The 14,150-nt window shown below is 41.0% G+C and overlaps 1 protein-coding gene across 2 annotated transcripts; it reads left to right on the plus strand.

The window, feature by feature from the left end:
• Positions 1 to 7,520: 7,520 nt before the first annotated feature.
• On the plus strand, positions 7,521 to 14,012 carry hapln3 (hyaluronan and proteoglycan link protein 3). 2 transcript variants are annotated; one of them, XM_007573466.2, is made up of 5 exons: positions 7,521 to 7,985; positions 8,711 to 8,856; positions 10,449 to 10,838; positions 12,791 to 13,093; positions 13,167 to 14,012. In XM_007573466.2, exons 2-5 carry the CDS (start codon positions 8,724 to 8,726, stop codon positions 13,442 to 13,444), a joined length of 1,104 nt encoding a protein of 367 aa, XP_007573528.1. In that variant the 5' UTR covers positions 7,521 to 7,985; positions 8,711 to 8,723; the 3' UTR covers positions 13,445 to 14,012. The 2 variants fall into 2 exon arrangements, with proteins under 2 accessions (XP_007573528.1, XP_007573529.1); XM_007573467.2 differs by having other exon boundaries at positions 8,716 to 8,856.
• Positions 14,013 to 14,150: the final 138 nt, after the last annotated feature.

The raw sequence follows: 14,150 nt of genomic DNA on the forward strand, positions 1-14,150 counted from the left end.
ATAATAATGCACAATTGGGGAGGGCTGTTTTCCATTTAAAAGGTGAAAGATTAAAAGACCTGAAGCACCGAGGGTCGTTTTGCATTTCGGTGGTCCCCGGGGGCCTAATCCCTCTGTGAGCGCTCTGAAATCTTTTAAAGGCATCTTCATCCGCACAGAATGCTTGAACTCTTCTCTTCTCATTACATTGTGTGTGAAGGACACCCTTTGGAAGTGTAACCCGGTCTGAACCGCGCAGTCGATATGGAAATGGATTCAGACGAGACTGTGGAGGTTAATTTCAGTCTGTTGAGACGAGAACAGAAGAGAAACACCATTCATTGTCCCACAGCGGAGAAATTCAGGTGAACCAGCAGCAAGTTAAACAGAAATGGAACCAAGGATGCAGCCGTCTGAACACAAAATCAGAGCATTTCTGGAGGAATTATCCCCAGTTCTAGCAGATCTCTGCTTGTAAAATTGATGCAGATTTGTTAGAAATGTTCTCATAATTGGAAACTGACGGTAAAGCAGCAGTTTTTTCCTCTTGTCTGAAACTCGACCTGATGGTTTTTATCTTTTCCTTCACTTTTAAGCTGAACTTTGAACCTTCATCTTCTTTGTACAACAGATGGTTTTCATTCTCTTTTTTTTGTGCTACATGGTCACTTTTTTCAATCCCTGATTAGTTTTACAACCTTCGCATTTTTCTAAGGTGAACGAAGCAAAATCTAAGAAAACAGTTCAAACTTTAAGATGGATCTTGCTGAAAGAAAATGTAGCAGATATCTGTGAAATCAAGGCAACCCAAAGATGCAGGCAACACAATCCATGATACGATTTAAGATGCTGGTAGAATCACCAGATGTAGGGTAAACACTTCTTGCTTCAGTTTTCTGAGACAATACTTCAAAGATTAAAACATCTTTAAGGTATAAGTTATTGGTAAATGGTCTTGAGTGACACCACAAAAACGAGGGTCAAAGCTAACCTCAGCACTTTTAGTTCTTGCTGGAATTCCTGAGTGAAAAGGCAACGGACAGGATGTAGCAAATCAATAGCAATAAGTAAATATGGACAGAATAGTAACTTACAAACCTTTATTTCCCAATCTAGAGTAAATTTGGAACCAAAAATACTCCTAGAAAATAAGAGATGTCCAAACCAAACCTCCTTCTCAGTGGAGTAACCGTCATTAAGGTCTCTCCTACACAGAGGAGCAGAAGAGTCCACCCTCCTTCTAAAAGGAGTAGACAAACACAAAACACACTCCTCTCTGGTCACTAACTATCCTCCTCACCATGCAGTAACCTACCAGAATAGACGGGTTTTTGTTTGGTCAGACGTAACACAGAATATTATTACCTGGCGACCTCTGCAGTTCTAGTGAATATCAAATAGCTGAAGAGGACATCGCTGCACCTACCTGCACAGCCTGGACACATTAGCAGGAGAGGGGGGAGTATGGATGCAGCGACCTCCATGTTGGTTGACTGCATATTGGTAGTGCTGCTCCAGAGCTCATTGTATTGCTGTTGTTGCTTCTTCCGATCATTGTTGTGTTGAGAGATGAGGATCAGCCTTAGTCCAGCTTCCAGACGCATTTGGAACAGTTTTAATTTAAGCTACATTTAGCTACTGTCATGTTAGCTGTTATGTGAACTGGTTGACAACTTCCTGTTAAAAAGTTCTTTACAGCATGATGGGTACACCACCGTAATTCGCAAGGATAGTTTCAAGCACATGATGAGCCAGTGCCATTTTGATGTCATTAGATCACATGATTTAGTTTTTCTCAGTGTATTTCTGTAAAGTTCAAATGGGCAGCCATCTCCGCTTGGCCTCTCTACCATAAAGTCCTGCTTGGTGTAATGCATTATCAATGGTTGACTTTCTTTATGTTTCATGGCATAGTGGGTAAAGCTGCGGAGAAGATGGTTCTCGTCGAATCATCCAAGGTTCTCTCCCTACCTGGTACCTTTGTCTTTATCTTTACACCATTTCCTGTATACCTGCTGTCGGAAAATGGATAAAGGCCACGCCCCCCAAAAAAACAATGTTTGACCTTCTGGATGGACCTCAAATCTATCCAGGGGAACAGTGGAGAGACTGGATCCGATTGAGTTCAATGCCAAGTGGATGCGAATGTATACTCACTTGTGATGTGTTTATAGTTCTCGAGATGGTTTCCTACACGTTGGTTCAGACCACACTGGCCCCGTTTCGTCTACATTATTCAAACTCTGCCTAGAAAGTCAGGTTGGTTTGGGGAGGTGTGAACAAGTAATCGGACTCTGATGCAGACCAAAGAAAGCAAACTCTGGTCTGCCTACAAACGCAGACCAGAGTTTAGTTGAAGTGAACTCTGGTGCGATGCAGACCAGAATGCCCAGCAAAAAGTTAATTATAGCCCTGAGCATTCTGGGTAAATACAACCAAAACAAACATGTCTAGCAGTAGAGGGAGAAATGGCTCATGGTCTTATGCAAAAGAGAAATCCTACAGCCGCTAAAATCTGATGCTACTCCATTTTTGTTCACATTTTCTGAAAGAGGAATTTGCACTCGGCGTCGTCTTCGGAGGTTTTGGTGTTTTCTTCATTAGCTCTTGGTGCAGCACCGCCACAGGCGAACAGGGAAACAGGTTTTTCAATTAGTTTGGATTGTTTGACATAGTGCAGTGTGAAAGCAAACCGCACCAATTAGGAAAATGGGCGAAACTGCAACAGAAAACCTAACATGTTGCAACTTTGATCCCCAATCAAACCGAGTCTACTGGATTATCGGGGGTGAAAACACCCTAAAACGTGCAAAAGATTTCCATGTGTACAAATCTGAGGGAACAATAAACTGAATCCACTTTGGAATACAGCAGAACATAGAAATAAGAAAAGTCAATATTTTTAGACTGCGGTAATTGTTAACGGGATGAACTGCTTCTGCTTCAGCTGTGCTACTCTTCCTTTTCATTTCCTGGATGGAGGCATCAGCTGGAAGCGGACAGGAAGCTGCAGGTACTCTGTCTGTTTGGAACAGGAAGGATCTACTCCTGGATAGGAGCTGCTATTTTAGTCCTGATGTAAACATCTCCTCCAGGAATGTCAACTTAAAACCTGCGCTATTTCTGCTCAGATAAACGTTTGAAGGCTGTTTTACTTGGCACGTGATGAGAGACTTTTTTTTTTCCACACAGTGGTGATCAAATCCGTACCCCCTAGTTTGGCATTTTTTTGTGTTTTTAGTTGGTTCCAAAGGAACATTTGAGAGTTGGGAAAAAGGAGAGAAATTGCAGTGCTTAGCGACTATTACAGTTCATTTCACCTTCCGTCTTTTTAATCAGGCTGGAAACTGTCTCTCCTGGTTCCTGATGGCCTTTGATTGAAACCTTCCTCTCTAATCACTACAGTGACACCAAAACCGCACCATCTCTCACACTCTCTCTCCCTTTTTGTGACTAACGGTCCTTTTCTGAGAGAAGTCTCTCCTAATGACAGCGTGCCATTGCTCATACCGACACAATTAGCTCCTTGTCTCCTCGATCAAACACACACATGCAGACTCATTCTTTTTCGTGTTGTCTCTCAGGGCTCCAGGTCGCGGCTTGTCTAACCTCTCGGGGGCGCTGAATGCAGCTTGGCTGTCGCTGAAATTACACCCCTCCGAAGCCTCAGCCACCCGGCAGTTCACATGGGCTGCTGGTATTTAGGGCCCCAGGCTAAGAGTCTTTTTATCTGGGGGTTTTTGGGGAAGAGGGCTGGGTCCTGTCTCTTCAAACACACAGAGAGATAATGGCTTTAGGGACACACAGGGAGGGGAAGGGGGCCGACACAGCGCCTGAGCGTGGGGGGGCTGCAGTCAATAACAAACAGGGAGTGGTCTGGAAATGTAAGGAGTTTTGTGTTGGCCATTGACTGCGCCGCCTTAAATGATGCAAGATTTGATTTGAAAATGAAATAATTATGCAAATTGAATGCTCGACGTGAACCTGAAGTCGGGAGCGTTTAGTTCACACACTCCAAGCTGTTTCAGGAAATGTTCTTTGCTTAAGATTCAGAAAAAGAAAATAATTCTTTTTGCAACGTTTAAAGGGGCAGTATTATGTAAAATTGACATTTTTGAGCTTTACATCATGCTATAATGTTGTTTGTTAAAGAAAAACATACCTGGAGTGTTACATTGATTCTTTCATTGACATTTGAGAAATCCTTGAAACTCCCATGGCAACCATTCAGCTGTGCAGAAAGCTTGGTGGGACATAGCCCCACCTTCGAGGACGAAGCTCCTCCTCAGAGCTGTAGTTTTCAATCTTCTGAGCTTCCATCTCACAGAGCATCCCTCTCCCATAACTCCTCCACTCAGTTCCTTCAGACTAGCCAGCAGCAATTAGCAAACATCTAGTGGAACACCTGAGCTCATTATAGGAGCTACTTTTGAGTGCAAAAGCTGAATTCCTGTTTGCAGTTTGTTGAAAGCCATGTAACTGAATCAAGATTCTCTGGTTAAGCAGAACGCCATGCCTGGTCCACAGTGAACATCAGTCTGAACGCATCCTCCCTACAATGAAACACGGCAGTGGCAGTATCATACTGTGTAAATGTGCCTAGTTAAGTCCAGGCTCAAGTTCAATGTGAAAGTCTTATATGATTTCTCTTTCACTTCACAATCATACCATAGTTTTATGATGAATATGTAATGTGATGCAAGTCAAGTTAAAGCTGTGTACGTTGTCATCTAATAACATGACAACTTGGCGGATTGGTAGTAAAAATAGTGACTGTTGGGTAAAGAAAAATAAAGGAACGTCATCATGACCAGAAAGGAAAGTGGTTCAGATGGGATTTCTGCCTTTACGTGGTTGTCCTCTTTAAATTGTGGTCGTAACGCAACAGAACTGGGCATGCTCGGGGATCCTAAAACTCAGGTTCGCCTGCCTCTGAGTTTCCCAAGAATGTCAAGAATGCTTGTTTGTGGAGAGGATGAGTGTTTCTTTGTTGTAGGAGGCAATTCAGAGCATATGTCCTTTTAACTACGAGCATGTCAGCTCCTCGTTTTGGACTGTAAATGAAGTGATTTAGGAATTAATAAATGGATTGTGATAAGAATTTGTGTTAAAAAATGTTCCCAGAACATTTTTAGTTTTAATTTCCTGTAACATCACAGAGCTGAGTTGTTTTTCTCCCAAGTTCATGGTTTCTGACAAAATAAACGGCACTTGTGAATGTTTATCTAACTGCAGAGCTTGGAGCTTAGTTTATATTTTGTTTTTTTTGTTTTTTTTTTTAAGAAAAATAGCAGAATGTGGCTTGTAATTATTTCTCTCTGGTTGTTTTTGCTCTTTTGAACAAGATCAAAAAGAGAGCATCATCTAAGGTGTTTGTCAGACTTTTTGTAGGGTGAGCCATAGGTCAAGAAAGAGGTCGGCTGGGCAAACCAGACGACCATAAATTTGACAAAAATGTGGACAGCAGCTTCTAACTGCATGATGAGGAAATGGGGCAGGAAACTCTGTATGTGCTCAGGTATTTGTACAGATCTTACTGTACTTACCATTTGGAGGCTTAATGGATCTTAATCTTGCATTGTCTTTCATGTGAGATGTGGTAGACAGAGGAAGCAGTTCCAGGGTGATATCTAGCCAGCTGTAGGGGCATCCAAGAGTTCCACTGCAGAAGGAGAAGTTTAGTCCCTCTGATCAGTTCTGGGTTTGCCGTGGTGCCGGTTCTCTGTGGGATATACGACAAAGGAGTAACGTCTGGAAAGCATCCCAATCAAAGGGCTGAACCACCTCAAGAGGCGCCTTTCGATGCGGAGGAGCAGCAGCTCTGCTTTGATGTTCTCCTGGATAATGGAGCTCCTCAGTTTATTAGGCTGAGTCCATCTTAGACCTTTGAGTCATGATCCATACCTTATGGCCATACTTAAGGCCAAGAATGTAGACAAACTGGTAAATCAAGAGTCACGGTTATTGCTTCAAATGAGACTCCAATACATCTATAAATCTCCTGCTCCTTCCTATCATCACTTGAGAACAATTTTAACTTTTCATTTTGAGGTAAAGATTGACCCTCAACACCAAGGGGGCAATTTACATTCTTCCAGTTGAGCTGACTCTCATCCTGCCCACTTGACTCAACTTTGAACCACTCCACTACACATTTAAGGTCATGCCTTGAAGACACCAGGGGAAATGCATCATGTTTAAAGAACTGCCCTAATATTCCCAAACCAGACACTGTTCCATCTATCGCCATGCATTGAGATCTTGCTCATGAACACCAGGATCTGTGATGATAGCTCAACAACCAACACAGGGTCCATGGTTGAGATGTTCAGCTGAAAATGTAGACACAACTCTTGCTTTGGCTACTCAAGGTGTGAAAAGCCCATACTCCTGTAACAACCCCCACAAAATGCCTAAGGGGAAATGGGTGTAAGCCTGATCCAAATCCACAAAAGACATTCAGGAGGATTAAGGAGGTCATGAAAGTGCTTCTTTCACCTCTTGATAACTTCGCCTGTCTTTGTCAGCAGACTAAACTGAACACGCCCTTGTATGGTCTGGCTTCTCCTTTCCTGAGGTGTGGAATAGGTTTCTAGAATTCCCTTGGGTCCAACCCAAAAATCCACCTTACAAGTCAAAAACAGCCATCAGGACATGAGGGAAGCTCTGCAGGAGGAATGACTTCAGAATGGGGACCTCTGTCAGACGTTCTTCACATTTACTTTTCCCTGGTCTGTCAGGATCTGGATGTCCAAGAAATGCCATGCCAGCTCCAATACCATAATTAGAAAATGTTACTCTCAACCCTTGGATCAAAGTGGTTTTGTACTAATTACTAAAGCCTTTATGCTCATATGGTTTTGACATGGTTTGGTTTTTTTATGGTTTTTTTGTTTTTTTCTTTGTTTTTTTATGAACAATGCAGGCCAAAGTAAAATAGAAATGGCATTAATTCTTGTTGTAGCAGCCCCAGACCGTCACACTTCTGCCACCATCTTTGAGTTGTCGGGATGATATTGTTTTTCTAAGGATCTATGTTAATTTCAAGCCATATTTAGGTTGAAACACACTTTTCAAAATGCTCAATTTTTGTCATAAAAATGGACAAAAACCTGGAAACCTGGCCAGTCTTATGACGACCAATTGTACGTCTTTTTTATATTTGGTACACTGCCATCCCTAAGCCATAAAAATTGACTTGTAATCTTTTCCAGGTAGAACTGAGCGACTTTTCTCATGAGGTCTTCAGTTTCTTTAAATAGATATGCTCCTTTCTCATTTCATGTTGTCAGACAGGTCCGAAGAGGGATTTCTCAGGCAGATTATAATCAGTCCCACAGATCTAGAGTTCTTGGAAACTGAACTGAACTTATGTTTAATCACAAACAATTGATGATTTAACACAAAGGGCAACTGTGTTTTCACAATAGGCTAGGTTGGTTCTAAAAATTTTGTTTACTCGGGTGTTCTTGGTAATGGAAGCTAATTGTTAACCTGATTTAAATGAGACAAAAAATGAATCAAGAAATTTGTAAGGGAATACATGAGTTTTCACTGGGCTGTTAATTGTTTTTTGTTCTTAGTGGGAGAAAAATAAAATACTTTTTTCAAATACCAACCAATGAATTTTATCGTATCTGCGTGCACTTCTTGAACTTTGGGATATAAATAGCTTGAAATTTGACTTTCACCGTTGTTTTTTGATTTTACTAGTCTCTTTGTCAGAATCTAGATTTATGCTGTAAAACATTTTTAAGCAAGTCGCCCTGTTAGGGTCGTCAGTGCAGTTTGTGCTCAAAGGTATGAGTTAGTTGAACGTGCACAGGCGCGTGAAAGGTAAGGTCACGCTTTAAAAGTCTCTCCCCACTTCAATGGGGATGCCTGGGCTCGTGACGTCAGCGCGCGCTCGTGCGGATGGCAGGACAGTCCTGGCAGCAGAGGAGCAGCAGATGATGAAGAGGACATGAACTGAGCTGAAGTCGCTCCGGACGGACAGCTTCTTATCTGTGAGTGACATTTCTCCACCGACGGACTTAATTCTTTTACGTTCTTCATCTGATAGTTGACACGTTTTGTACTTTAAACCAGTGTTTAATGTGGTTTACTGTTTGGGGGCTCAGGTTAAAACCGTGGCTGTTTTATAACGCAACATAATTGCTTTCAAAAAAATACATTTCATGGGGGGTAATGACATGTTTATAGCAGTTCTAGCTAGTACATTTGCGATATATTTCTCGTCCAAGTAACCTGCGACCAGAAATACGTCCACTTTAAAAACACCTAATTTACCTGCTGCGTCTTTAAAGCCTCGTACATTGTCTAATTGAACTAGCTGTATCCTTTTTATTTATTTACTATTCCTTATTTTGTCATTTGTAAAACGGTAAGAATCTTTAAAACATCTTTTTGGTTTTATTTTTCTTTATAAATACAAAATTTAAGTATAATTTTATACACCAATAAGGTTATGTGTTTGTTTGTTTTACTATACTCAAATTGCTGATAGAATGACAACCGCAGATAAATTATAAGCAAACGCATATTTTATGTTGGTTCATTGCTTTCAGTTTAATAAACAGAACCTACCCCTTTAGCATTGATGCTAATTTTATTTTACTTTTCATATTTCTTTTATCTGTTTCTGTTGCATTAAATTAATTGGTATACCATCAAATGATATAAAAATGAGTTGAGTAAAGAGGAGTGTTCTTCTCGCTCATCCTCGCCTCAGTGTAGACGGCGTCATGTTGTATCTTTCGCGCCCCCTACTGGCCGCCTGCCTGTACCTGCTGCTGCCCTGGGGCCAGGGCAGGACCTTCGGCTACAACAACGGGTTTCACTACCAGGACATCAGCAACGGGGATGGAAACGGAGAGAGTAGGTGCTTTTTGTGGGTCTTTGATTAAATGAAATGACAAGGCGTTGCATATTTTCGTCTGTGAGTCAGGTGAGCTACAGGCAACCTTTGATCAGATTATAAGACGGCAGGCTGGAAAGGACCTGGAGGTGGGAAGACAAAGTACTCTATAATTAATGGTGCTCAGGCAGTCAGCCAGTGTTATCTAAACAGTTTTCCAGTGAGTGATGTTGATCTCCTGTATGTTAGTTATGTGTTTGGGATGTGGTTTTATCCTCCTTTCCCCTTAATTACCGCTTGAGTTTATGTTTCTGAAACTTCTCTAGAGACACAAAGCAATTATATCATGAATTTGTGAAGAACAAAAGAGTTGAGCACATCTTAAAGAAATAACAGAGCATTCTACCCATTTCTAAATCACTGGAGATATATTTTAACTGTCAATCTGTGTCAAAAGTACATGCAGGAGAGGTCTCCTGTGTGTCCGCACAGAAGGAAGTCAAGACCGAGACAAACCTTAATGTCTTCAATTTGTTTTGCAGACAAATGCAAAAAGAAAAATAATTCAGTTAACAACTGCAGGTTAAAAATTAATTTTTTGTTTACAAAATGGAAAAAGAAAACAAACACTATTTGTTCAATAAATACTAGTTCTGCTAGATGCAAGAATTATAACAGATTCAAATACACTAGTGGATGGTAATTTCCTCCTTTTTCTAAGCTAACTACACACCTCACTATTCTGTTCTTCTAACATGCTTATCAAAAGTAATCAACCTTTGGATATTTTATTCTTTTTATTGCTTTTCTAAATTAATTATAGTCAACAGAATTTTACTTTTTTGACCAAAAAATATTACAAAAAAACCTTTATTGTCAAAGTGGACACTGATTTCTACAAAAAAATAAAAAAATAGATTCAATAAAAACATCGTGATTGCATAATTTTTAAACTCTCGAAATTAATTTAATGGAACCTGAAGGCCTCATGCCTTTACGCTTGAGAAGTCCTTTAATCTAAACCATTCAGCTGTGTAAAATGCTTGGGTTAGCTCCGCCTTCGAGCTGCAGTTCTGCAGCTTCCGCCTCACAGCAGACGTACCCCAGGACTCCCCCACTCAGCTCCTTCAGACTAGTCAGCAGAAATTAGAAAACACCTGGTGGAACTGCGCATCTGCTGAGCTCATTATAGGAGCTACTCTCAATGACACGCTGGTAAACATGTTACTACAAATGTTGAGGAGGATGATGTGATGACTTCCTGAAGGCAGAGTTTCATGAAGAGCAGGAATTTTTTTTAAAGAGATAGAGGCCCAATTTCAAGGCATTAAATTACAAAGTAAAATTTCTTTTAAGTCATGTTTGATATGATTAGCATTTTTTAAACAACTTAAGTTAACTCAGTTACTTGATTATGCTATAAAATGGTACTATGTGCCTGGAAAGCACATAACACTGCCCCTTTAATACCAGCTAATTAAAAAGCAGCTCATTTAGTTTAAAGTTACAGAATTTTGAAAGCCGTCCATGAACATAAAAACGCTTCATGTGTTCATAAACAGCTCTGAAAACACCCTGGTGTTTTGAATCTTTTTTTTTTCTGTCTTATTAGTTTATTTCAGTGGGATTCGCCTCCTTGTGGAATCGCCCCAGCATTTGGTGTCGGCCACCAGGGGGAGCAGCGTCACCCTTCCCTGTCACTACCGCTATGAACCCGAACTGACCGCGCCGCGCAGGACCCGGGTCAAATGGTCCAGATTACCCGCCAAAGCCATCACCACGAACGAAGCTTTCGCCTTGGAAACTGAAGTTATGGTCGCCATGGGCAACCGCCATCGCAGCTATGGCAGCTTCAAAGGCCGAGTGCGCCTGCGTCGCTCGGCTCCAGGGGACATGTCTCTGGTGATAAATGAGCTGCAGCTGAACGACACCGGGCGGTACCGCTGCGAAGTGATCGATGGCCTGGAGGATGAAAGTGTGACGGTGGAGCTGGAGCTGAGGGGTGAGATACACTGGAGTTTAATGTACTTTACTGAGGTAAACATAAAGTATAGATTAACAGTAAAGGAATGTATGTCTGTAATAGGCCAGTTACAGACAGAACCACAGCTCATCTGCATGGCGCTCATTTGGGGCTGTAGTATGTTTAATTAAAACTGAAAAATAATTTTTGAAACTTAAAAAAAAAGATTTGTAACTGCAAAGCATGTTCAGAGCTCCTTTATTAGATTTTTCCCCAATTTGTGTTTTTCAGCTTCAATACAAAAAATTAAGTAAAAAAAAAAAAAACATTGAATCTGAAGTGGCTTTGATTTTTTTGTTTGTTTGTTTGTTTAAAAATATTTTTTTAGTTAATTTTTTTTTTAACAAACTGAATTATTGCTCCCAATTTAGCTCCATACATTCAGGATTACCATGGGCTAATATTCTTTGTAATTGTTTTCCTCGCCTTGCTGTCAATTTTAGCTAGGAGCAGCCAAATGATTCCTTTTCTTTACTAATGTCTAATAACCAAACCAAAGCTACATTTATAATGTGACTAAATCACACACATCTTATCTAAAAGATAAATTAGTTGTAAGGTGTCCGGTTTGTGGGTGAAATACAACAAAAATATAAAAAAATTTCAAGTAGTGTTGATATTTTCTCAATAAAGTGTAGATGCAACATGAAGTTGAATTAGATGAGTAATGTTAGATTTTTAACCATAAGCAGATCTTGTATGGAAAGTCTGGAAATATGATTACTAATTATTAAGAGCAACTCTGTATCTGATATTCTTTCTGTTGGCCAACACTGTATATCTTCCCAGTTGGAAATCCCACTGGGAAACAGGGAGCAACTCACACTGCTCCCAGTTGTAAAGCTGACTTCGCATTTCAAAATGGTCGCTCCTCACATCAACAGTCATAAGATGTGGCGGGAAGGGTCACAGCTTGTTTTTTATATGATCTATATGTGCAACTGCCCAGGGTGGCATTAGAAAGGGGTGAGGTGCCCAAGAACTAGAAACTAAATATATCTTGGAGTAAGTTTTCCTTGCTTTTTGCTGGCTGCAGGGCACGAGGGGATGGGGGAGGGAATCTGATAATTGCTTGCATTTTTATTGGTTGGGTAGCTGCAGAAGGAGGGGCTTGCTCAGGGCAACATTGCTGCAAGAACCACTACTGGGTGGAAACATGTTTATTTTATAAAACACACAAGTGGAAATGTGTCTTAAATCAGTGTTACATGTAGTGTCTGTGACTCTAAACCGAACAAGTTAAAAGTGGTGTTTGCTTATGGAACGGAAAGCTTAAAATGGTGTTTCAAACCACATCTGCAAACAGTGTTTATGTGCGACGCCATGTTGAAATTCTGACATCTCAACTAGAACGTCAATACCTCGGGTCTGACGTCAAACAACTCCAAATTCCTACTTCTTAGGTAACTGGAATGCAGCATAATCTTCTTTTAGAGGTTCAAATTTTATCACAATATTTTGTGGCACAGTTGTGATAACGTTAAAAGTGATAATAAGAACTATTTACTTCTTTTTTTAGTAAAACTGTGATTGAATGGCACAGCAATTTAGTTCACTAGTCACATAAAGAAGTGTGGTTTATATCACTAAGATGAGCACAATACCTGCATGTAATCATATTTTCACATTTATGGCAAAGTAACAATCCCAACAATACTGATGGTTTTGGAGGTTTTAAACATCATGAATTTATCATGACAACCTATGAAAATGACCAGAATAAGAAATGTATCACGATAAACGATACATGATAAACACCTTTTAATGTTGATGGAGTCTTTCAGGTCTGTCAACCAGAGGAATCCAGGCAGTCTGCAGACCAAACAAATTAAACAAATTCTGGTTTTGATGATAAAACTATTGCTTGTGAGATTGATGTAGGCTGTTTTTAATTGTAAGGATTTGAGTTGTAAAGTACTTTTCTTTCGTAGGTGTTGTGTTCCCCTATCACTCTCAGAAAGGACGCTACCATCTGAACTTCTTTGGTGCCCAGCAAGCATGCCTGGATCAAGACGCTACTCTGGCTACATTTAAGCAGCTGCTCTCGGCCTGGGAGGACGGGCTGGACTGGTGCAACGCCGGCTGGCTGGCCGACGGCACCGTGCAGTACCCCATCACCGCCCCACGGCACGGCTGCGGGGGTGAAAGTTCAGCTCCAGGACTCCGCAGCTACGGACCAAAAAACCGCCTCTTCCACCGATTTGATGCTTTCTGCTTCTCAGCCTCAATGAAGGGTCGGTATGAAAACCCGGCAGGTCTGCAGCTAAAGGTATCCGTCTTTGCTGATCACTCTTCTCTCTGCTCTAGGGATCGTTTACCACTTAAACCACCCAAGACGGATGAACTTCACAGAAGCAGCCCGCGCTTGTGCCAGAGACGGGGGCCAGGTCGCCAAAGTGGGCCAGCTGTACGCCGCCTGGAAGCTGAAGGGACTGGATCGCTGCGACGCGGGCTGGTTGGCCGACGGGAGCGTGCGTTATCCCATCACAAACGCCAGGGCTAACTGTGGCCCGTCACAGCCAGGGGTGCGTAGCTTTGGGTTCCCGGCTCCACACATGAAATTTGGCGTGTACTGCTACCGATAGATGACTTACGACAAACCTGGATCCAAATAGGCAAGAAGACGTTTCCTGTATCTCTTTGTTTTTTAAAACGGACAACGCGACCTTTAAAAGATTTTTATTTCAATGACTGGTGAAACATCTCTGGGACAAAGCAGAAAATTCCCCTCCTCCCCCCCCCCCAAAAAAAAAAAACAAAAACTAGAAATGTTTACATCTTCTATGTGGAAAATTTCCACCACAGCTTTTGGAGCAGCACCACAAATACTTTCTTTTATCGTTCACATTAACACCAGTCAGCAGCAGCTGCTTGGTAGGATATTAGTACAGTTTTACCTTTCGTCTGCAGATTTCCACACTGTGATTGTTCGGTACTAGATGGGCGCTGTCTTTTAAAGAATTGCGTTAGCATATGTCTGTGGTGAAGCTGTTAATGAACGATGCTCTACGAATGACAAAGCCACTCTGTTCTTGTAATATAGAAAATTACCTTTTAAAAGAAGAATCCGAGTTCTTGTCAAACGCATGCCCTTTTTTTGTATTGTCTATGCATTTGTGATATTTTCTATGAATAAAAATTCTTCTGTAAATATTTACTTGCCAAATATATTTAAACAAGATTCTACAAAACTCATTTATCCCTTTTATATTACCTCTAGATGCTAATCACGTTGACTGTTTTTGCTTGAAAAATGTAAACAAGACGACAAAATTGTAGCAGATATTTGGA

The sequence above is a fragment of the Poecilia formosa genome, unplaced genomic scaffold (genome assembly GCF_000485575.1).
Source record: "Poecilia formosa unplaced genomic scaffold, Poecilia_formosa-5.1.2 Scaffold330, whole genome shotgun sequence".
NCBI classification, from domain to species: domain Eukaryota; kingdom Metazoa; phylum Chordata; class Actinopteri; order Cyprinodontiformes; family Poeciliidae; genus Poecilia; species Poecilia formosa.